At 45.5% G+C, this 25016-nt stretch overlaps 1 protein-coding gene across 4 annotated transcripts in view; it reads right to left on the bottom strand.

Moving 5' to 3' along the window:
* The window catches only part of Zmynd8 (Zinc finger MYND-type containing 8), a 40080-nt gene extending 15315 nt beyond the window's left edge, over positions 1–24765 (bottom strand). For 2 of the 4 annotated variants that reach the window (XM_075895699.1, XM_075895702.1), the window contains exons 1-13: positions 24557–24765; positions 24033–24072; positions 23643–23719; positions 17849–18103; positions 15858–15950; positions 15662–15749; positions 14204–14334; positions 13326–13472; positions 11439–11498; positions 5806–5861; positions 3197–3443; positions 1864–1924; positions 369–808 (exon numbers count right to left, since the gene is read on the bottom strand). In XM_075895699.1, the coding sequence (XP_075751814.1) occupies positions 369–808; positions 1864–1924; positions 3197–3443; positions 5806–5861; positions 11439–11498; positions 13326–13472; positions 14204–14334; positions 15662–15749; positions 15858–15950; positions 17849–18103; positions 23643–23719; positions 24033–24063 (1686 nt within the window). In that variant the 5' untranslated portion in view covers positions 24064–24072; positions 24557–24765. The remainder of the gene's footprint in view (positions 1–368; positions 809–1863; positions 1925–3196; positions 3444–5805; positions 5862–11438; positions 11499–13325; positions 13473–14203; positions 14335–15661; positions 15750–15857; positions 15951–17848; positions 18104–23642; positions 23720–24032; positions 24073–24556) is intronic. The other 2 variants (XM_075895700.1, XM_075895701.1) reach the window with 2 other exon arrangements.
* Between the last annotated feature and the right edge of the window lie 251 nt (positions 24766–25016).

The following is a 25016-nucleotide window of genomic DNA, read 5'->3' as shown; positions in this document are numbered from 1 at the left end:
GCAGCCGGGATACGAACCCGCGCTCTCATTGTTATAAGGAAGCAAGCAGACTTGTATGCCCGTAAATCTAAGTCATGAAGAAAATTACTGATACTGAATGTTTTTTGAAGCAAGGAAACCGAAACCAGAACTTTCTTATTTCAATAAGGTCAAATTGGATGGTGGTTCACCAAAATGAAAATTAAAGCCAGCCAAAGTGGGACACAACAAAGAAATAGGTGCTCAATGTGGTCCTTCTTTGGGCCAAAGAACTTGTATTCCATAGGTTGGACTGACGTTCTCGTAAGTGTGGTGCTAAACAGGTGTAGCTATCAACAACTTTCGAATGATCTCTGCAACAAGGAGGACAATCGGCGGCACTCACTCACCGGCGTGGAACCACTGCCATCTGTGCTGATGGAGCGCTCGATCTTCTTCACTGCACTGTTCAAGATTTCGAACTTGCGATTGAGCTTCTTTGGAATGTCCTCCATGTCCTCTTTGGAGACTTTCATCTGCAGCTCTCCGGGCAGCTCGGAACTGACCTCGAAGATTCCCTGCGGTGCACCATCAGGAAGCGGCGGTAGTGCCCCCTTCTCCTTTTTCGACCCCTCCTTCTTGCTCGTTAGCAGCGGCGTTATGAGCTCGCTCTCCTTCCTGAATTCTACCCTCGAAGGAGTTGAACTCGCTGAACTGGTCACGGACTTGTACCTCGACGAGTTTGGCGTGCTGCTCAGAGAGTCCTTCGCCGGACTAGCGGCGGACTTGTCTTTCAATGAGCTGTTCGTGTCGCTTTGCAAGTCCTTCTCAGGAGGATCCAATGATGGAGCTGAGGGAAACAAATATCTGTTTTGTTTACATTCCGAGGTCTGATGACAGCTCTCCAAATAAATGGACACAGTGTGCACCGTAGGGTAACAAACACATGGACATTTATTCACAGCAATTCGATAACCATGGGCCTGTCAGCTGAATCTTACATATAACTAGTTCAGTAATGCCCGATAACTCAATAGAATGCCGATACAGCCCCCACAAACCACCTAACACACAGAATGTACCACACATGCGCCATCACGAACGTTCGACACACCACAAGTCTGTGAGACTGAACTGCATAACAGTTCCCGCGGATTTCCCGCTTCAGATGACCGCTTATGACCGTGCCAAGTTTCTAAAAAAGAGTTGTCTCCATTCCCCATGTGTGTGCCTAACCTCAGGGACAGGGCAACATTACTGCAGGAGCAGCACCGTACCTTGCATGGCGGTGGGTACGCTAGCTACACCAACTCGCGAGATGCACGTGTGCCATAAGGAAAAAATGACATTAAAGGCAGGGATAGTACCCTCACAATATCAAGAAGAAGGAGCTTTTTTTACGAAACTATGCTCTTTTTTTTTTTCTTTTAATATAGTCTTATATTCCTGTTTCAAAACTTTGTCTAAATATAACACTGGCCTGAGCCCATCATTAGGCCAAAACAAAAACGTCTGGAACAACCTAATCCTGTCCCGTGAAATGGGGAGGCTATGAAATCTTCACTCAATCAGGGATTCTTTGACGATGTGTAATACAGAAACATGAACAGAGCTCCATGACAGGCCTTCTACAACTTTAATGGTCATCTGCTTCTCTATGACTATTTCTCAAGTTGCTCTGCGACTTCTGTCATCATGTTTTGCAGGGACATTACGCTTCCCAACAACAGCACCACACAGTGCCTTGGAGGGCTGGAACCAACAGTAAGATGATGCAAAACACAAGCTGCTTTAAAAAAACACACTAGGTACAGCAGTTCTAAAATGATAAAATAACATAAGTACCAAAGGGCAAAAGTCACTGATACACAGTTCTAACAAGCATAGCACAAGCAACACGCTCACCTGAACTAAGCTCACTGTCCTCTGCCATTTTCGGAGACTTGCTTGATGTTTCACTCTCCTTCTAGAATGATAGTAATAATAATAATAGAAAACCAAATGTCAGTACAGCCCTCACTATACCCTGATCAACAAAGTGACGAAACGCCAAGGCTTGGCATGATACCACCGGGAACCTACAAAAAAAAGGTCAAGCAAAAAAGATTGCAAAGCTAACGGCTCCCCCTTTTCCTAATTTAAGCTGTGTTAGCGCATAGATATCCCTCATTAGGGGCATATAATTATGCGAATTATGGATAAGTGCGAACTGGCAAGCGCTTCAAGTGTATACCGTAAAATGCCCAGCAAGCGCCCCCTCGGCAGAGAAGGATAACCCGACCAGATTTGGGAGTGGCGTGCATTCTCAGTCCCGGACCGGTCATTGACACTCCCGAAAAGGGGAGGGGGGCGCTTGCTCCAGTGGGTGCGCTTGCTCGATATTTTACGGAACACACAAATTCTTGCTCACAAAATAGTCACGATGTTGAGCAATGCTTTTCAGAAAATTGAGCGAGATGCTAAATTTATCACAGATTGCATCATGCATGACATAAGAATGAGTCATCTATGCATACTAAGCATACAGTGATAGTGTACCAAAAGTGCAAGGCTAATGTGGCTGCCAACATTTATGAAATAATAGTATTATATGTTATTACAGGTGGTTTTAGCAACCAACCCTCTCTGCAAACTGAAGTGAAAGTTGTCTCACATTATCAGAGATAAAAAAACCCTGTTTGACATTTTTGCATCTTGAACATAATATGCATATAAGAGAACTGGGTGTAAGGCTATTGCATAACTCATCTTAGTAAAGTAATCAAAGTGCACTTCAGTTCACTGCGGAGCTTGCAAAAAAGGACTAAACACGAATAAGAAACACCATTACCATTTGGCCCAGCTTACCGTGCTTCTGCACAATTTGGCACAAACACAATTATGTGTGTGCATGCAAGCAAGAAAGCAAGCATGCACACATGCACACACACACGCATGCCCACACACTACCATGGCAATGGAAAGGCCTGTAAGTCTTTTGATTGGTTGTGTGAGTACCAGATCACACTCAAATTACTTAGTAGAACATGATAGCCAAGTTTCAAATTGCCAAAAACACGATGCGTCCAGCCAACTTCAAGCAATGCGTGTAAGCTTTGCTATGGCACCGATACATTATAGCCAAGTTTCAAATTGCCAAAAGCACGATGCGTCCAGCCAACTTCAAGCAATGCGTGTAAGCTTTGCTATGGCACCGATACATTAAACACGTTGAAAAGCAGCGACAGTGAGTACATGCCTCCTTCTGTTGATCCTGTTGCTGCTGCTGTTTCATTGGCGGGGGTGATGCCTGAGAGCATTGAAAGTCTTCAGCCGTCAGTGGTGTTCGGGGCGCGCTGTAGCGATACTCGCCAAACTTCTCGCGATACTTCCGAATGTAGATTTCCAGCTCCTCAACGGCATTGTGGAGGCCCTTCTTTCGATTCTTGATGTCCGTCGGGGACTCCTTGGAGAGCAGAAAGCACTGGGCCATGGGGACCCATGCCCTGTAAGCGGCAAAGGTGTCTTCTTTATGATACATGCTTGTGTAGACAGTGGCCTACGAATAGCACCATGTTCATTCTTAGCCCCGCCAGCATGTCTAAAACTGTCTTGACGAAAATGCAGCAGGGCTAGGGCTAGAAAACGAAATTAAAAGGACATGACAACTTCGACAACCCGGTGCTGTGACGGCACAACGCTCCTGCCATGTGCTTCTTTCCCTCTCCACTGCAGCACCCTCAGTGCATTAGTTTACTATGCGGAATAAACACGGTTTCATTATTCATTCATGCTGTCCTTCAGTTTGATTTTGTCTGCTTTGCCAACTAAGACGAAATAGTTTGGCCTGAGTTTAGGTTTTAGTGCTGCCAGAATTTGAAAAATTGGGTCTAAATTATTGAAATCGCCAAGCATTTTAGTTAAAATGTTGAAAAAACAAGGGTGCCTTTAAAGGCTCTTGCACAAGAGTAAACTGAATAGCACGGCTGGACAAGTGGATGAAAGCGGATAGCAGCAGCTGAAGCCAACAACAGTGCCACTGTTCGCTTTTGCGTGCTGCTGGTCTTTCAATCACTATCAGGAAGCTTCCAAAGAAACATTGGAGAGTGCAGAGCGAAACCTTTTTGTAAATAGAATTTGTTTCCCATGAAACTTAAGACAACATTCGCGAGAGTAGGAGAGTTAACAGGTATGTATTAGACCACTGCATGTGTAGGCCTAGTTTCTCTGCACAGCAACTATTGGCAGTATTCAGCATGCCATATCTGTTTTATTTCACCCTCCTTAATGCATGCCACAATGTACAACTTCCACATTCATCTGAAAAAAAAAAAAAAAAAACCCAGCCAAAGAAACATCCCCTGAGGAAAGGTGCAGACTGCCAACAAAGCTTTCATTATGCATGCACAAATGTATAGCTTAGGCAGAGGGGGGAGGGGTTGTAAAGGAAGATAGTGCAGCTGCATGCCATACCGATGATAAAAGCAGAAGGATGAATCGTTACGATAGCTGTAGGAAACTGTATTCCTCGTCTGAAAAGAGGAGTGATAGGGCACTGACACACATCAAGTCCCTGCGCATCATTGTGAGTGCAATTATCCTTGTACTTTTGCACTGTCCTTGTTCGTGTTTGAATTAGCACCATTCTTTCAGATGGATCTGTACCAATAATATCGATCCATTCACTTCTAAGTCCACTCATCTTTTCTTGCATCATCACTGCAAAACTTCTTCACAGCCACTCTAAAAAATCTTGAAATACTTACTCATGAAGTCACGGGCTATGACCTTTTTTCTCACTGCAGTGTTGACAGCCCTGGGAGCTACGCCAAGCATGAGGACACTTAAAACTCCATCACTAATACATAAAATTAACTACATCTTCCTGAAAGAAACCCTGATGGGACATGAAACAGCAGCGTTGCGCACAAACGCGATCGGCAGTTTTGACTCACGCCTCGTCGGTGCCATTGGTCTTCCGCTGCCGACGGTTGTGTTCGGCTTCTCTAACTCGCGCCTAGGCGGTGTTGCAGGCGCGACTTCGCTAATCGTGAACACAATTGGCTCTGCTAACCCTCGCAACGTCGGCGAACGGCTGGGTTGGGCCAAATTGCTTTGGCGCATGTTTCGGCACGCGAAGGAGCTTCACTTTTCGGCATCCTCTCCATCACAGATAAGCGAGCCGAAAGAGTGTTCACTGGATGTGCCCTCGAACGTTGCTAGCGGTAGAAAGGGTGAAGCGAGAGAAATGTGACACACGGCGAGCGCGCGACAGGCGAGGGAGAGTGATGTTACCGCGCACTGCGAGGGAAGGTGTGACCTACTTGGCACCGGCCCAAAACCTGCGGCAAAGGAAGCGCGGTGCGGGGTGTTGACCCGGAGACACGGACAAACAGCGTTACACAGGCTAGTCAAAGAGCTGGTTCGCATCTAATAACAAACATAATAGCCTACAACTCGTCACACAAAATCATGCAAGTTTCAAGGAAATGTATTTTAATGCGGGACTTCCAATAAATGAAGGACTTTGTGAGTTGACAGGCTCTGCAGCGAGTTTACACATAGAGTCACATAAGTACTCTACACAATACATAATATCTACACATAAAGAGTCTTGAAATGTGTCAAAAAATGCTACCTAAATCAAATGCAGTGAATTAAATAGCAGCCTAAAAGTATTCATGTCTTTGATAACACTGACACGTATCCACTACAGCCAATTATCAAACCCAAAAACTGGGGATTAACACAGCTTCTGAATCGGGGTGTTACTGAAGTATATATATATTGGCTGTAAAAGCAGCCTTGCTTCTCTCAAAGTTCTCACAGAACTCTAGCAGGTATCAAAGAGTGAGAGTGAGTACTCACCTATCATGGGCACCAAAAAACCTTGCATCAACATTACCATCTTGAAGGCGCATTACCTGAAATTAATACACTGACAATTTATATACAAGGATAGTTAACATGGTACAAGGCTAGCAAAACTATCGGCACTTAAAAAACTTCATTTAAACATGGTTATAACAAAAACAGAATATAAAAACAGAAGGAAAAGAAGTTCCCTTTGAAGCTTCAAACATAAAACTGTCTAGTCAATAAAAGTATAACTTGAATTCGCCTGTTAGAATATATATATATATATATTGTTGAGACGTTTATTGGCGGACGGTTGTCGACGATGCTTGACAGTGACAGTCAATGCGGGTACCGACTCTCTGCACGAGCTGCTCTTCTTCTTGCTAAAAAGGGCAACCCACTAGAAGGCGCTGGAGAGTACGACCCACTGTTCGAAGGCTTCACCACAACTACCCCGGGTACGAAGAGGGAGCCGCCTGGCGACCTAGCAGCTGGTTACTATGAGCGGGTCGTGGTAGGCTTTGAGGCGCTCCACGTTGACAATGTCGCGCCCTCGACGGCGCATGTCCGAAGATGGTTCGATGGGTTCGATCAAGTAATTTACAGGGGAAGTGCGTTCGACGACACGGTAGGGGCCTTCGTATTTGGGCAATAGTTTTGAATATAGGCCAGTTGAAGTGGTAGGGATCGAGAGCCAGACGAGCGCTCCAGGGAGGAACATGGGCGCAGTTGTGCTGGTGTCAGCGCGAATGCCTTTTTGCCGCTCTTGATCATGCGCTGTAAAGGTCCTTGCGAGCTCTCGACACTCTTCAGCAAGCTTGGCTGTAGCAGAAATAGGCGCCCACTCTGACGGATCTGGCTTGTACGGAAGTATAGTGTCGATGGTGTGCGACGGGTGCCTTCCATATAATAAAAAGAAAGGTGAAAAGCCAGTAGTGCTCTGAGGGGCGGTGTTATATGCGTAGGTGACGAAGGGTAGAATGGAATCCCAATTTGTGTGATCGGCGGCGACGTACTTGGAGAGCATGTCGCCGAGCGTACGGTTGAAGCGTTCAGTAAGGCCATTCGTCTGCGGGTGGTAAGCAGCAGTTTTGCGGTGAACAACGTTGCACTCTTTGAGAATGGCTTCGACGACTTCAGACAGGAAGACGCAGCCTCGATCACTGAGCAGTTCCTGAGGTGGACCGTGTCGCAGCATGAATCGTTGGAGCAGGAAGGAGGCCACATCGCTCGCTGTAGCCGCGGGGAGAGCGGCAGTTTCGGCGTATCGCGTGAGCTGGTCCACAGCAACAATGGCCCAGCGGTTACCGGCCGACGTTAGTGGAAGTGGCCCATACAAATCAATGCCAACGCGCCCAAACGGCCTGGCAGGGCAGGGTAGAGGTTGCAGACCTACCGGCGACAGGTGCGTTGAAGTTTTGCGGCGCTGACATTCTATGCAGGAGCGAACGAATTTCTGCACATAGCGGTACATGCCGCGCCAAAAGTACCGTTGGCGAATGCGCTGGTAAGTCTTCGATACGCCGGAGTGCGCACATTGCGGATCAGTATGAAAGAATTCGCATATGTCAGAGCGCAGACTGCGGGGTACGACTAGTAGCCACTGGCGGCCGTCACCGCTGTAATTGCGTCGGTGGAGAAGGTCATCGCGAACGGCGAAATGGTGGGCTTGACGACGCAACGCGCGAGTGGATGGAGTGGATGGATCAGTCAGCAAGTCTATCAGTGAGGCAATCCATTGATCTTTGCGCTGTTCAGTAGCAACGGCATGAATGCTGATGGAAGAAACGGCAAGGTGAGACGCTGAGTCGTGGGCATTGTCGTCAGGCAAGGGAGAGCGCGACAGGGCGTCGGCGTCAGCATGTTGCCTTCCGTTGCGGTACAGCACGCGGATGTCGTAGTCTTGCAGGCGAAGTGCCCACCGGGCGAGACGGCCTGAGGGATCTTTCAATGAGGACAACCAGCATAGTGCGTGATGGTCGGTGACTACATCAAATGGGCGACCATATAAATAAGGTCGGAACTTGGTAAGGGCCCACACGATTGCCAGACATTCTTTCTCAGTGACGGTGTAATTAGTCTCGGCTTTTGTAAGCGTACGGCTTGCATACGCCACGACATATTCCGGGAACCCTGGTTTGCGCTGCGCAAGAACAGCGCCGAGACCTACACCACTGGCGTCCGTGTGTACCTCTGTAGGGGCAGTAGGGTCGTAGTGGCGGAGTATGGGAGGCGACGTCAGTAAACGACGGAGCGTTGTGAATGCGTCGTCACACTGTGATGACCACGAATGGAGAGGCCCGTTACTACCGAGGAGTTTTGTCAGCGGCGATGCGATAGACGCGAAGTTTCGGATGAAGCGCCGAAAGTAGGAACACAGTCCTAAGAAACTGCGCAGTTCCTTGATGGATGTCGGCTTGGGGAACTCGGTCACGGCCCGAAGCTTGGCTGGATCGGGGAGAATTCCGTCCTTGGACACGACGTAGCCGAGTATTGTCAACTGCCGAGCTGCAAATCGGCACTTCTTCAGGTTCAGTTGCAGACTGGCGTCACTCAGGCGCGTTAAAACATGCCGCAGGCGTTGAAGGTGCGTTGAGAAGTCCGGAGCGAAAACGACGACGTCATCGAGGTAGCACAGGCACGTGTGCCATTTCAGGTCACGCAGGACGGTATCCATCATGCGCTCAAAGGTGGCAGGCGCATTGCACAGCCCAAACGGCATGACGTTAAATTCGTACAAACCGTCGGGAGTGACGAAAGCGGTCTTCGGTCGAGCGTCCTCAGCCATAGGTACTTGCCAGTACTCTGAGCGCAAATCTAGAGATGAAAAAAAATTCGGCTCCTTGCAGGCTGTCCATCGCGTCATCCACACGCGGTAGTGGGTACACGTCCTTACGAGTGATCTTGTTGAGACGTCGGTAGTCCACACAGAACCGCACAGAACCGTCCTTCTTCGCGACGAGAATGACAGGAGATGCCCAGGGGCTGTTAGAGGGTCGAATAACATCGCGGCGTAGCATGTCGTCCACTTGCTCGTTGATTACACGCCGTTCTGTGGGAGATACGCGATATGGACGTTGCCGTAGTGGTGGTTGTGCGCCTGTGTCAATGCGATGCGTAACAGTGGATGTGCGGCCGAGAGAAGGTTGAGAGACATCGAAAGAAGAGCGGAATTCTTCCAACAGGGCCAGAAGCTGGGAGCGCTGGACCGGCGTAAGGTTGTCAGCAATGGAAGGACCAAATACATCAGCGGATGATGAAACAGATGTAGAAACAGCACTAAGCGTATTGGAACTTCGGCAGTGCGTGTCATCAGGTTGATCCATGACTTGTGCGTCTTCGATGGGTTCCACGCTGCCGAGACATTCCCCTCGCACCAACGTAACACTGTACGGGGATGAGTTCAGAACAAAAATAGTGGTGCTGCCGCGAGTTACTTGCACGGTCGCGAAAGGAACCAGCAAACCTTTTCTGGTGAAAACACGATGAAATGGTGAGAGGAGTGCAGCGGTGTCTGAAAGACTTGCACAGTATGCCGACACCGCCGTGGACGAGTTTGCAGGCACTTGCGTGTCGTCCCTGATGTGTAATTTGCTTGCAGTAGATGGACTGTCGGCCGGCGTCAAAGAAGAGAATGGTGTTAGCTCTATTTCTGCTGGTGCGCAATGAATGACGGCGTCGTGGCGGGAGAGAAAATCCCATCCTTGGATGACGTCGTGAGAGCATGAAGGAATTATGATGAATTCAACGGCATACATCACGTCCTGAATCATGAGGCGGGCTGTACACATTGCTGTAGGGTGAATGCTTTGGGCGCTGGCTGTACGGAGGGAGAGCCCGGAAAGTGGCGTGGTCACTTTGCGCAGTAATCGGCTAAGCTTTGCGTCCATCACGGATACGGCGGCTCCCGTATCTACAAGGGCAGATGCACGAACACCATCCACAAGCACGTCTATCACGTTCGATGGTCTTTCCTGAGGGCTTCCGCAGTTCGACAGCGTCGCAGTTCTTGCCTCGTGGACTGCGACGACTAGTTTTCCTGGTCACCCTCTAGTTCACCCTCTAGAGGAAGCGTTTGCTGTGCGGCGTCTTGGTGCATGGTAGAAGGCACGGTGCGGGATCGTAGCTCCAGGGGCATCAAATGCTAACTGAAGGTGTTAGAAGGACCCAGCACTCTCCACCAAATTGTTGAGACGTTTATTGGCGGATGGTTGTCGACGATGCTTGACAGTGACAGTCAATGCGGGTACCGACTCTCTGCACGAGCTGCTCTTCTTCTTGCTAAAAAGGGCAACCCACTAGAAGGCGCTGGAGAGTACGACCCACTGTTCGAAGGCTTCACCACAATATATATATATATATATATATATATATATATATATATATATATATACACACACACACACACACACACATACATACATACACCTTATTTATTTGAATCCAGGCCGATAGTTCTTTTTAAATTTCTTTGCATCAACCTCCAGGGTTGGCTTAGATTCGAAGATTTTGAAAAATGTGGCATTTTTCATTGGGAAAAGTGGTGCAGAACTAGCACCACCTAGATGGTATTATAGCGGTCAGTAGCCAAGCCAACACACCTGGCTAAAGTAGATACGTGAAGCCGCCATTTGATCTGCTATTCAGGTGAGCCGTCTGTCATTTTGCGACGCACTTTGAGTGGTCTGTATGAAGTGTAGCTTAGTGGTGCCATACAGGTGGTGTCCATATAGTGCCACTTATAAAAGGTAAGTTGTCCAAGCAGCATAGTCGTCCGATGCTCAAGCCGTGCGGGACCTTGGAGTGGACGAAAAAAATGTGCGTCGCAGGAAGAGCTGCAGCGTGAGGCCACAACCCGGGAACTTGGATTGTACGCTCTTTTAAGATTGGCATATTCAATGCGCTTGATGGCGCCAAGGATTGCGCAATGTTTGAAGACAGCGAAAAATAAGTTGGCGACGAGGGAAGCAGTGACGGCGACTCGCAATGAGTGCAGCATCTTATGATGCAAAGAACTAGAAGCAGTGCGAAAAAAACAATGACAAAGAAAACACGTGCAACAGGATAATCTAGTGGCTGTACGCTTTTAGTGCTATTTGCATCATGAACCAACTGCTTTGTTTCTCATCTTGTTGAAAAAATGTTTTCTGTTTGTAAAGGATGTCTTCACTGTTTCGTTCAGCCTACATTCGAAGTAAGTTTTTTTTTTTCTTCTGGGCTTTGGACTTTTGGGGGTTGGCTTGGGTCGGGGGTCAGCCTAGATTCAAATAAATACTGTATATATATTTCTCAACTTTGCATCAAGTACAGTACAATAGATTCAAACGAACATAGATTTTTTAGTATAAAAACTGCGATGCGTAAGTGCTCGATATAACCATGCCATGTCGCAGCGTATCTGGGATTGGCAATGACAACTGCTTGTTCTATAGTATGAGTATTTCGCGGTTTCAACATAGCAATGCTGCAGTCACAGCTATTGAACCTCTCAGGAAAGAACCTAAAATAAGACAATGCACACAATTCAGAAACGGTAACAATATCTAGCATCACAACAAAGCTTGAGAAAAAAAAAAAGGCTCTGTTTGTGCTCTCAACCTTAGACAAAATCAAACTAAATACTAGCCACATGCGGTACGTACCTTTGCTGGCCAATAGGGAAATCCTTTCAATTTTGCCCAAACCAGAACATGAGGTCTTCTCTGAATATGAGATGAAGAAAAATTGAGTATAATCTCCAGAGGTTAATTAGATGAGCTGTCAGTTTTTGTGAGTCGCATTCAATAAAAAAATAGAATTACTTGACCCCGGGCCGCACTTGGTTAACGGTCGCTCCCCCCAACTTGGCAGTGCGAGAGGGAAAAAAATACAAACAGCAGCGTAGTCGCGTATTGCATACGGCACATTTTGTGGGAGCCACCAGATGGCAATAGCTGGCATGAGGTGTCCACGGACATTACTGTAAGAAGTTTTATGGTCAAAAGGATTTCCAATCGGCACTGAGGATGATTGGACACGTTAACGTGCAGATGACCCGAGCAGCGGCAACAAGCCAAGCCTGAACAGCAATACCGATGATGACATCTAACCAAGATGTCCGCAGCTAGATGCCAGATATCTAATCACTGGGTACACACGGCAAGATTCAATACGTTTTTCCATACATGGTTCGAAAATTGCACAATGATTTCTCCCTTTTGTGGAAGGGCCGCACCCGACAAATATCTTGGAAAAAAAAAGTGTGGTGGTAAAACGAATGCACAAATGTGCTACTTGAGCGTACAAAGCACACAAGTGCATATGGTAATGATTTGTGCGGTCAAGTAGCACATTCGTGCATTCATATTCCCCGCACCTCCACCAATAAAATATCGCATTCTAAACAAAGGCAACGTCTATAAAGCTCAACTCGGGAAGTCCTTCCGGACGGCAGCCAACCACCACGATGCCCACAGCCACGGCCCGAGATTGCGCACACGGTTAAAACCGTACCACACATTGCGACACTCATGCTTTTCCGGACATCGGGTTTTCGTTTGTTTACTTCAAGCACATCGTTTCGCATCGAGGCGATGCTCTTTCGGGAGGAGAGGCAATGCCACGCGCTTCATCTGCCAGCATGAAAGAGGCAGACGAAGACGCAGTACTTCTCGTACACGTGCCTTTGTTTTGGCTGTTCTGTGCCGAACACTCTTGGAACGACTTGGACCTTGTGTAGCCGCATATGACCTCACACGAATATTGTTCATATGAGGTATCAGGCGAGTAAAGTCTGTCTACAAAAATAAGGAAACCAGCCAAGTGTGAAAACCACACGAATTGTGATAGGCAATTTCTTACCTGCGTATACAGCAACAAGAGCAAATAACCAAATGAAGAGATAAAAACTTAAAGCAGCTTCGCACTAGTGGGGCCAAGCCCGAAGAAGGTGCGAAACAGGGCAGTCTTCTTCGGTTCTCTCTTTCTTTTCTTTCTGTCTTGTTCTCGTTTGCAATGTTTTGTGTTTTCTAATTTCTTTTCCCCTTTCTCTGTTTTTATTTCTCGCTTGCTTTCTCTTTTCCAACTTTTATAAGTGGTTCTGCTTGCATTACACTGAGCGACGGCAGCACAGGTGCCTAAAGTGCTCCACACTTGATATCATCATCAAGGCACTCGAAGAACAAGAGGAAGAGGACTTTTCATTGGCCCGAGCGCACGCTCAACATGCTACAGATGGCTATGCTACATGTGGTTTTTCCGGCGTTACGTCAAGCAACGACAACGACATACGACAGCCTGGCCCCCTAAAAAAAAAAAAAAAAAGAAGGGGAGGCCACCACTTTTCACTTTTATGTTCACTTATTGTTCCTACTTGCAGGCTATTAATCCACCTCATGTTCATACTTTTGCCCTCTTAATTTACTTTGTGTTCAAGTTCCAGTCTCCCAACTTGAAAAACAAGATAGCCGCTTCGGAAAGACTAATGATGATGAAAACATTAATTATTCAAATGCAAAAAAAAAAAGGGAAATGTCACCAATCCAGGATACCTGTGGCAAAGTATGCAGCTCATTTAGTTCAATCTTGATCCATGATAGAATTGTTTGTAAATTTTTAAAGTAGAATTTATCTATCCATTTATTTATTTCTGCCAGCTTGCTTTGCAATCCATTAGCAGGAGTGGGTTGTACAAAAAGCTAAAAGAGACAAAAGTAACAAACTGTGAATACCCATTGTAGAAAAAGGAAAAACAAAATTAAGAGATCTGTCTTGAACAGTATTTACAGCATGTGAAGTACTGGAAACAGTACAATACAAAAAACACAAAGTATTGCAGGTGAAAATGCCGATGAGCAAATACATGGATAAAAAAAAGAAAACAAAAGAAACAAACCGTGGCACTGAAAGAAAAACAAGAGAGGAATGAAAAAAAGAAAAAATCATGACAAGAATGCTCAAAACAGCACTTGCTTACTGAGCACTCAGCTCAGCAACAAAAAGAATATGCTTATGGTGGAACACCTTGTGTCATAGGTCAGCAAGAGCGTGGACGAACGACGATATGCTCGTTTGTCCACGGAATGGAATTAATAATAATAATTGCTCAAGTTCTCTATCCCAAAACCTTATCATTATGACTGACGTAGGCGTGCACAGGCTTCCCCTTCAGGAAGAGACAAGATCCCCTGCTGAGTTCCAGCACCCACTTCCCTACTATGTCAGTGTGTAGGGCTGACTGTGCCTGCCCCTCTTAGGTCACTGGAGGGGAGGCCACATCCCCAGCCCTCCTTGTGCACACGTCTATGATGACAGATGCTGTGGGGAAGGGCACTAGAAACTGTGACCACTTAGAAAATTTTTTATTTTTCTTGCTGCAGTTGAAGCTACATCTTCTTCATTATAATAATTGAAACAAATAAACACTTACACATGGTTCTGTGAACCACGACTCCTGAGTATTGACGCTCCTGTAGCAGTCTGGACACAGTTCAATCTCTTCCATCTCCTGCTTACACACCTTCATCAGTGTCTTGGCACTCATGGAAAGCCTATGGTTATCTGAAAAGTGAAGCATGACCGTGTGTCCATCTCTAAAGACGAATGCTTTTGACAGTTTGCTAAACTTGCCGGAATACATTCATCCAGGCTTTAGCATCACTACGTGTCTCTTACACATCTAGTGAGGCCGAGCTTCGATAGATATCAGAATGACTTGGCCTGTCCTATGCTCTTCATTTACACTTAGACAGTAATAGCAGGTGAGAATCATTTGCCACTAAAATATTGAAAAAAGCAAAAAAAAAAGCTGCATACGATTATGTCAACTACCTATAATTGAGTGTTTTTGCTTATATGAATTCGGCTACCACAGAACACACACACCAAAAAAGGCACCAGTTGCTTTTAGCATGCCTTCGATAGTCCTGCATGACAGATAAATTTTTTTTTTGTGTGGTTTTGTCAGTAGATGCAAATTGTTGATTGGTTGGTCCACCCCTCTCATCTCTTGCAGTTATCCTCTGATAAAGTCATTGGCACGTGTTTACATAGTACAGGTAATGCTTTTTAGATATGCATTTTTCTGCTAATAAAGTTAGTGGTTAGAGAGTATTGGAGTGTGTGCCTCTTTTTTGCCACTGTCTTCGTTCCATTTCATACTGAAGCCACTCAACATGTTCACGATTTCTCTCTCTTTCTTTCGCAAATACACTCAACAAAAGCTTGACTTTCTCGGTTTCACACACGAAAACCATGATATTGTCATGCGTGTTACTTTGATGTGCTCAGCTTAAACCCACAAACACCGTGCGCAATACTTGGCGCATGTTGCGCTTCAGTGTTCGAGGAGCTTCTCGTTCGTAGTAGATCATTTTGTTGAGACTGTGCGACACAGGACGCCACAAACAGTCTAGATTATTCCAGGGCCTGCGCAACCACCAGTGACAAGGCTGGAAAGCTCGACACATGTGTATAAAACACGGCGCGTCTCAACGATGATAAATTGATCAACGGCTGACACTCAGTTCGCCGCTATCAGTGTCAGTGCGTACAGCTGTAATCTGATTTTCGGTTCACTGGCCACAAGTTCAGTCAAATAAAGAGTTTAATCTTGGAAACACTGACCACTGTCTTCGTCAACGTCCCAATTATGTGACGATATACATAAACATGAACAACCCATACTGGGTGACTTCAGATAAATTTTTACGACCTGGGGTTTCTTATTTGCAACTCCATCTGACTACACTGGTGCTCTTGCATTGAAGTGTGGTCGCTGTGACGAAGAACTTAACTTGCGCTCTCAACCTTAGCAGCACAACACTTCACCTAAAAAGCTGCTGTACGGTGGGAGGAAGGAAAGAGGAAAACGAAATGTGCAACTTACATCCGTTAAATACAATACAGTTGTGATAAATCCATCGGGCGTCGCTGAGAAAGGCTTCTGTACAGCCATAATGCTTCCACCTCACATTCTGCAAGTTACAAGAGTTCAAAAATAGTTTTAAATAATGAAACAGAAAGGACAGACAGCCCCGAATGAGAAGAATATTGCTACTGCTCAATGCAGCAGCTGCGCTCACCTTTTCAAGTATGCTGAGGTCAAAGGGGTTACTGACATAATCCGTGTACGCTGTGTACGTCTTTGTGCAGACAGGCTTCAAGAATGCTTCGTGCTGCAACAACAAAAACACGTTTCTAAACTGCTCGAACCTTAGAAAACATGGATTGAAACGAGGGGGTTAGGCTTGCGGCTTTCTAAGCATTCGTTCGCCAACGGACGCTCGAAACTTTCCGAGCCCCACAATAGAATGGTCGGGCATTCTTCAAAGAACATGGTGCGACCAGGTAGCTCTCAACTTTAGATGCTTGCCTGAGCACACAGATTTTTCCAATAACAAATCCTCTTTTGCTGTAATGCCCAACCGTTTCAAAGAAACTGTCTGCAACATTGGAGCCCTTCAATTTTACGGCGTGTATGTATGTATGTGTGTGTGTGTGTATGTATGTATGTATGTATGTATGTATGTCCCTCCATTAAGCTCTTTAAAGCTGCCTAAAATCATAATGGCATCTCAAAACAGTTGCAGGCATATGCACAGTGCATATACCTGCAACTGTTTGCAGTGTCCCTAGCTGACATCACAAATAAGACAAAAGCTTGATCTTCAGAGCTGAACTGATCAGTGCACACAATCCAAATATACAGCAAGCAGTTGCTGTACATCCTTATTACCTATTCTCACTCCTGTATTCAGAAACGCTCCTTGTCTTGAATTCGGCTTGAAACCGCCTTATATGCAGCGCGTTTGAAATACATCTGTGCATTTGTGCTGCCTTGGCACCCCCTAAAGACAGTGCATTCCAAACGCGTTTGTGCTGCATTGAAGTCGGTGGAAAGTCAAGTTCAAGTCGAGCAGTGTTTCTGAATACAGGGGTCATAGTATGAGTAAACTTAGGCCAAGTGAATTGGAGCACACATGTTTCTGTGACCCCCGCTTTGTGTAAGATCAGTGTGCCTGTGGCATTAATGCTTGTGCAGATTGGCGTTCAAAATACTTCATCGAGCAGATGTGTAGCAGCATAACATTGCACTTTTGAGATATGAGGGTGCTCTAATTGAATATTTCTCAGTCACATTTCATTCAATGAGTGCAGAACAGGCACGCCCCATGTTTTTAAAGTTTCAGTATCTCCCTCGAACAGCTTTGGCTTCTTGAAATATCTGGCAGATAATTAAACTTATCACAGGTCAATAAGAGCAAAGTTTGGTCTTGGTAGCCATTCTAATCTTTTTTTTTTTTCTTCTACAGTGGTACAACAAACAACAACAAAGAATCTTGAGAACTTCATAAAGCTACCATGCTAAATTAGGTTGTTGAATTGTAACCCTTTAAAAATTTATTCATGCGCATAGTAAGCTATGGCACTCACATATTGAAACACAACAACTTAGGCCCAAGTAATGCACATACTTTCATTTTCACCACATTCTGTCCCAGTGGTATTATTTTGGCTCGAGCCCATACAGCTAAGTCAACATAATTTCTAGTGGCCATTATTCGTAACAACACGACGCGGATACCTTGCGCAACATTCAGATGTTGACATTCAATGCAGGAGCACTATACCTTGCCAATAAGCCATTTGTTTCACTGCTTTTTGCTGGTATCTGTAATTACTACGCTCCATACAATGTTCCAACCACATGTAATAGGCTATATACACACTAGTGAAGATACGGTCATTTGTACCGGCGCAAAGAGGTGAAGTGTTTAAACGCTAAAGAAATAGGTAATTTCTTTTCACTCGTGTTAACACCTAACGTGCAGCAACAGGTGCTGCTTGCTAAGGCCAATGTTCCCATGCAAAAGCCACCGCTAGCCGTCAGAGCACTTAAATGACAGCTTATGAGCTCCAAATAGCTACGGATTTTGGTTTTCCAAGGTTAACCGAGGTGCATGACAGAAATATAAGGGTGAATTCTATGCTAAAGCAAGCCGCAACTTTTCTTCAGTTGTCTAAGCTAACAAATTGTCCTGTCAATCACGTCTGCATCGATGTAACTACTTACAGTGTGCTTCTTAAGTCTCTGAACGGCAAACTGAAGCAGGCTGCAGAACTCGTCCACTGTGAGGAAGGAGAGAGAAGGAGAGCGCGTGTCCACGTTCTCGGCCGCCATGATGCGCACACATTCGGGGCAGACCCAGTCGGTAAGGTTCTTGAATTTGAGGTTGACGCACGAGGCGTGGTAGCTGCGCGGACACGTGACGCACCACAGCGTCGACGGTTCTCGGTGGCATATCCAGCAGAAGCGGTCCCCCCCCTCCTGTCACAGAGTTGGACCAGTTTCAATATTAGGCACAGATAGAATCACGCTAATGAAAACCCAACAGGAAATGAAGCCAAGGAAGGTGGAGGAGATGTTAATTGTACTGTTTTAACAGTGCTACCGTAGCGAGTGAGCTATGGCTACGGTTGTTCTTTTGTCGGTTGTCCTTTTGTCCTCGGGCTTATGTGAAAGCAAACCTTAAAGTGTCAGGCAGTGCCATTTTTTCCCAGGCTTGAATGCTTGTCAAGGCAATGACCACTGCTGCAAATCTTTTGGTGAAGCATCGGGCTTGTTATCCAAAAGTTGCACATTCTGTCCCTGCTGGTGCCAAGTTGTCTTTTTGCCATTTTACTTTCTTGACATTTATACCTTAATCACTACAATACAATTTAAACAGTACAGTTGACAGCCTCTATACTTCGCTTGGCTACATCAAGCAAAGAACCGAGCCCTTAAAATTCCCATCTTTTGTTCTTAGAAAGGGTTACGTGTCACGAAGCTGCAGGGTGGACCATAGGTCGGCAAAACTTGTGGAGTTCACTGAGACACACTCAAGAAATATATTTTGCGCTTTATACTCACTCGGACTCAGACTCACTGAAATTTTCCTGAGCAGCACTCGCTCGTACTAACACTCACGGAAATTTTCTCCAACCGGACTCACGGCTTGATCTGAGTCTGACAGTGGGTCAACTCATGAGTCTGTCAGCCAGCAATTCACTTCTTCAACCGTGGTGTCAATGCTCTTTAATGCCAATGTCTCACGTAATCGGTGCTCTTCTTGGGGCCGTTTGACATAGTATATTCAAAAACGAGTTCTGAGTGCTTCCAAACCAGTAAAATTATTTTTTTTTGGAAGATATGACAGCATAAGATATCTAATAATCAAGATATATTCCCTGGAGGAGTTGGAGGAAGGGGGGGGGGGGGAGAGATCAAGACACCTCCCTACATAATTCACGTCTCTAATCGATAACTATTGAAACAGTGTATGAACAACACTGCTTTGAATACCAGTGAGTAGACTTGAGTATAAACGTGAATCTCAGTAAGGCTGATAGTAACACTGAAGGTGACTACAGGGTTCAAACAGGTTTCCAAAGCAAAAATTCAAGAATATTCAAGGACTTTCCAGCACCTGTTCACAGGTATTTCAAGGTCTAAAAGCAGCATGTAATACTGAAATATTTTACTTTAAAATTTTCAAATTTGACTCATTTTTATTACACTTATATAGTACATGAATATTGCAATTATAACAAACATTATTTTAGTCTGCACTTATGCTCACTATTGCTTCATTGCTTGCACAATAGGGAAGGAGCCAGCACTGAAGAGCATTACGAATCTCTCTCTTTTTTTTGTTTGTGGTTTGATGCAGTAAAACTATTCCCGATGCAGTTATGAAAAATAAAACCATATCAACTCATGCCAAGTTACTGTTTCGTAAATGGGGAGGTTGTCATGTCGATGCCAATCCATACCTGACAAGTTCAAGTATTCTGAATCTGAGATATTTTTGCAACAATAAGATGGAAGGGGGGTGTCGAGCTGATTTATTTGCCCCCCTTTCTTTTTCTGTACCAAAAGACATAGCGAGAAAAAACAAAAAAAACAAGGGGGTAGGGGGGGTCGGTAAACATTGCCATAGCGAAGTCTCATGCCGACTTGGAGTGGCTGAACACCCGAGGGTCCGGTTCCCCAACTACAGTAAAAGGCGCAAGTCTCAAAGGGAAGTGAAAATACTTGCATCTCTCAAAATCTTGTGTCTTCAAAACAACTAGCAAAAGGTATTCCAAAAGGACTTGTTTTTGGGCAAGTTGGTGCTTACTTAGTGCAGATGACTGAGGTGCAAAAAGACATTTGGTGAAACGAGAGGAGCAGGAGAGAAGAAAGAGCAGCGCCAACTACCAAATGTTTAATAACAGTCTAAGAAACATCCAGGAAAGAAGAAGACATTTCCGAGCGTGCGTGCACAGCCAACCAATGATGTACAGCGACATGGTCAAGGTAATATGCTATCGAAAAAACGCATTTCTGTCGAATACCTTATATATGTCTCGGTGATACAATTAGACCCTTTATTTTTGATAAAAAGAATCCTTTCAAGAGCTCTCTAGCTGTTTGTTTGCTACTCTTACTGAGAATCACTGCTTGCCAAAACCATGGTTCCCATCCGCAGGCGTTAAAGTGCGCAGGAAGATGAGCGTGATCTCTTTTGCCTAAGCTATTAGCCCGCTTCCTCAATATATCATAGACGCAACTTCCCGTTTGTTCGATGTAGAACTTGCCACAGCTTAGGGTTATCTCATATACCACCCCTTGTGTGCAGCGCCTAAAAGGGTTTTATGTGCTGCTTCTGGCAGCCCCTTGTCTTGTCGCATATGATACGCGGGCACACATTGAGCCAGCTCGTTGTGTTTTTATGAGAAGGCATAGCCTCTGTGAAGGGTATTAAAGGTGAGAAAGGAATCACTCTCTCGTCTTTGAACTCGTCGTGGTGAGAATGGCGGATCCAAAAGGTAGGGACGATCCCCCCTCCCAAGTGTCTGACAGCACCTCCCCCCTCACTTCAGTGATTTAGGCCACCTCCTATCCCCAATTAGGGCAAATGAGTGAAACCACTGTGAGCACACATTAACAGTATTTATGCTATGAAGGGGTTTTTCTGCTAGCAGAAACAAAAAGTCATAACCACATCCTCTCTCCAATGTTACTTCAGGCAACCACCTCCCCTAAAATGAGTGGCTGTATCCGGCCCCGTGTTGTTAGAGGCCCTTTAAAACCCAATGTGAGAGCGCTGTGAAAGTCATAATGCTCATTACAGTTTCAAAGCACAACTATTAACTTGTCCTTGACAAACTATGAGCCTTCTAGTAAGAATAGTGGCAAACTTCACACAAATTGTACTAAACATGCACACAACAAAGCGCATCAATTACTGATCGATATAATTACTTATACATTAAGCGTAACAGAGCAACACTACCACCAAGTGATGTAACAGTCGATTAGTCTTGACTGACTATGCCTTGATCAGTCTTGAGTTCTTTAGCTTGCTTGTTATCTAAATGTAACCATACAAGTTGCATGAAATTTAGTCTCAAAAATCTACCCTTAAATGCAGCCACTGCAGTTAGTATCAAACTCTTTTGCAACCTCCTGCTTAACAGCAAGTGGCATGAAATATTTGGTGCCCTTCTATAACTACGAAACTCTAAATAGCGTTTGATGAGTCATTGCATGTTACCACAAAGCATCTCTGAATAAGAACTAACGACTGATTTGTTTAACGAGCTATTCCCAAGTGCACAGTGGATGCAATAGACAACCTGCAATGCAGTTTTAAGAACAGGGCGCACCACCTGGCGGCCCATACAATAAGCTTTAAGGCATTCGCACGCGCAGGCCAGTCTTTGCTGCTCATGTTTAGCGTGGATCTAGCGTGGGCTTTTCGCGCACTTGTCCTTCGCGTCCGAAAGATTTGCGCCTGCTCCTGTAATTGAAGCCCCCATGGCATCATCAGAACCGTCTGGTCGACTCCATATCAAGAAGAAAAGTGGACGCAGGTACTGCTCGGTCAAAGATTGCTACAGTTGCGAAGGGACACTGGGCGTGAGGCTATACAGCTTCCCGACTAAGCCTAGGGAGAAGTCACGAAGGCAAAAGTGAATTATCGCGGTGCGACGAGTCAAGTGAGTGAATTCCCCTTTACGAATTCCTCTTTTGCCGTGTGTTGCTTTCGCTACACACTGCGAAAGCAGCCGAGGATGAGGTTCATCTTTATTTTGAAGCAAATTCGGGTAACAGATTTTTTTGTCTTTACGCGGGTAGTTTCCGGATTGCTTAATGTGAGTTTATTGTATTGTAAATGTCTCACGTTTTGTAGGTTTATTTTTGACCTAAAATTGCAGATATCGTCCTGATGAAATTAAGGACATGCAACACCATGTCTGCGCTAGCTTGCAACGCACCAAGTTGCCGTCCATCAGAACCGTCTGGTCGACTCCATATCAAGAAGAAAAGTGGAGGCAGGTACTGCTCGGTCAAAGATTGCTACAGTTGCGAAGGGACACTGGGCGTGAGTGAGGCTATACAGCTTCCCGACTAAGCCTAGGGAGAAGTCACGAAGGCAAAAGTGAATTATCGCGGTGCGATGAGTCAAGTGAGTGAATTCCCCTTTACGAATTCCTCTTTTGCCGTGTGTTGCTTTCGTTACACACTGCGAAAGCAGCCGAGGATGAGGTTCATCTTTATTTTGAAGCGAATTCGGGTAACAGATTTTTTTGTTTTTACGCGGGTAGTTTACCCGGGGGGTTGCTTAATGTGAGTTCATTGTATTGTAAATGTCTCACTTTTTGTAGGTTGATATTTTTGACCTAAAATTGCGGATATCGTCCCGATGAAATTAGGGACATGCAACAGCATGTCTGCGCTAGCTTGCGACGCACCAAGTTGCCGTCTTACACCATTAGTTTTTTTGTTAATGACGATCGCACTACACTTAGGCAAAAGTGAATTATCGTATGGTTTTTCGCAAGGAAATGGGAAATTGCATGTTCACTGGAAGCCGTTCTCTGTTTTGTTCGCGCTTGATTTTGTTTTGACACCGCATGCTTTATACGGTGTTGTTGTGATTGACGGTGGCGGACAAGAAAGGGCAACGGACCTGCCCTGTCATGCGTGTTTCTTGTCCGCTAATACTTTTGCGCTATTCATTAATGCTATTCATCCCCGACTGTTTTGAAAATGCGAGAAAATTTTGCGCCACTCAAGCAGGAGAGAAAACTTAAGAAATGTGTGAACTTAGGATGACGTAAAACATAATTTTAATGTGCAGTGTGTTTCTTTATTGTTTCAATCATGACCCTTTCATTGATTGACACTGCTACACCAGCTGCAGCTGGTTGATGGGACTTACTCCTATTTTATTCATTTCAGTTTCGGGGACTCTTCAAGCAGTCTCGGCTTGAGTTCGGCAAGTTCGGCAGTCTTGTCAACCTCTCGGACGCCGAACACATGGTTATTGCCCAGCAAGCGGCGTCCTGTCGGCAGTAGCGGCGGCTGAAAATAGTTGTAGAGGCCTTTGACAGGCTCGAAACCTCAATACACAACACGCGACATTGCGCGTAGCTTGAACGCTGTGTGCAGGTGCTGCTGACTGAAGAAGTTCATGAGCAAACGCAGATGATGCTGTTGCGCGCTGCAACTTGGTGGGAGCTGTCACTTTGCAAGAAAACAAGACGTCGGTGACGATCGCATGCATCAGCGGAAAGAAAGACTCGAAGGACGCCGACGCGCGGTAGAGCGCCTGTGTTATTGGCGACATCTCCATTGGTGGCGCGGAGGTCAACGCAACGGTGGCGTCACCCGAAGATTTTTGGTTCCCTATAGCGTGTGAGCATGACAACATTAGGAACAGTTCTCCTACTACAAGTTTTCTTGGGAACTTTCGTGGTTCAAGTACAAAGTTAGCTTGGAGGTTACTGTACAATATATGGTGCACCTATGAGAGACTCGGGCAGATGGCACATACCTTTGCATGCTTTGGCTTCTTGACATCAGGAGCACCGGCTGTTGAACCCGTCCTCTTTTTGGCTGAAATAAGCAAGCCTGTAGCGATCACTGTGGCGGGATTACTGAAGTGACTAAACCATGCCATGCATCTATGGCTCCCCCTGCCGATTCCCATCGGACACACCTCTTGAATTGTTGTACTGATTCACGAAGATCGCAAAGCTAGCACACTAATAGATGAACGAAGTTTATAAATGCACTGGTAAAAAGCAAGTGTTCCTTTTTTTTATAAGCAAAAGAGGTTTGAATATTGCGTGTAAAACGGTTAAGTTAATGAAAGGCGGCACAAATTTAACAAAAAAGCATATTGGCATGTGTAAAGTAAGGACTTTAACAAATAGTCAAATACCTTTGAGACGAGCCTGGTCTTCAGGATTCATCTTGCATTACTGTAATGAGCACAGATGCGATGAAAATAATGCAGTGGGCACAATGCAAGGCGCAGGAAAGGGCACAAGTACTCGAACGATACGCAATCGCCAAATTCGAGCAAGGCAGTGCACCGTGTCGCCTTATGGCCGACAGAAATTAGGTGCCTTTCTTCCTCTCTTCGAACCACTAGCATCACCAGACTACGAGCGCGAGCGGTTCGCCAGGATCGTGCACCACGAGGCTTTTCATAAAGCGATCTGAATGTAAAACACGCGAGAGCAATGGTTGCGCGCACAACAAAAAGCGATGGGAAGTGAGGCACTAAACGTCTCTGTTAACTCTAGTCAAGAAGTCAAACAAGCGAGATCACGCCGCTGCATGCAGAGCCGATGGAAGGACTACATCGTGAAATTAAAACGAGAGCTCGATCACGTTATCATAAGCACGCGGCAGCACAGCGTGAATGGCCAGCGAAAGGATGAGCGGCGCTCGGACACTAACCAGTCCAGATCGAAGCAACCTCGGTGGCTGTTGACCTATGGCACACCACATTGTTGAACTCCTCCGTTTACAAGACGGGCGTCCGCAGCTTCGATTCTAGGCACACGGAGGTACGCATAGTCGATTATTACTCAATTGTTCACAACAACACTAGCACGCTGGTGAAAACAAAACTTCGCACGAAACAAGCAAATAACACACTAGGTGGCGCGAGCTGTGACAAACTTATCAACGGTAGAGTGTACCAGCATTTCCTAAAATTAACTATGACCAGCACCTCCAGAGGAGACGTTCAGTGTTTTGTATGGAGTTGTGTATTGATAAACCGTAAATGTTCAAAGCAATAGTTAGGCAAGTCGTGTTAAAAATAAAATGTTGGCAGGACATTTTTATATGGCGGTGTAAACACTTTGAGCAAGTACTCGTACTCTAAACAATGTCGCAATATTTATGTAGTGTA

The sequence above is a fragment of the Rhipicephalus microplus genome, chromosome 5, assembly GCF_043290135.1.
Source record: "Rhipicephalus microplus isolate Deutch F79 chromosome 5, USDA_Rmic, whole genome shotgun sequence".
Taxonomy (NCBI): domain Eukaryota; kingdom Metazoa; phylum Arthropoda; class Arachnida; order Ixodida; family Ixodidae; genus Rhipicephalus; species Rhipicephalus microplus.
Note: the sequence above shows the minus strand (reverse complement) of the source record. Positions and strands in the feature narration are given on the sequence as shown.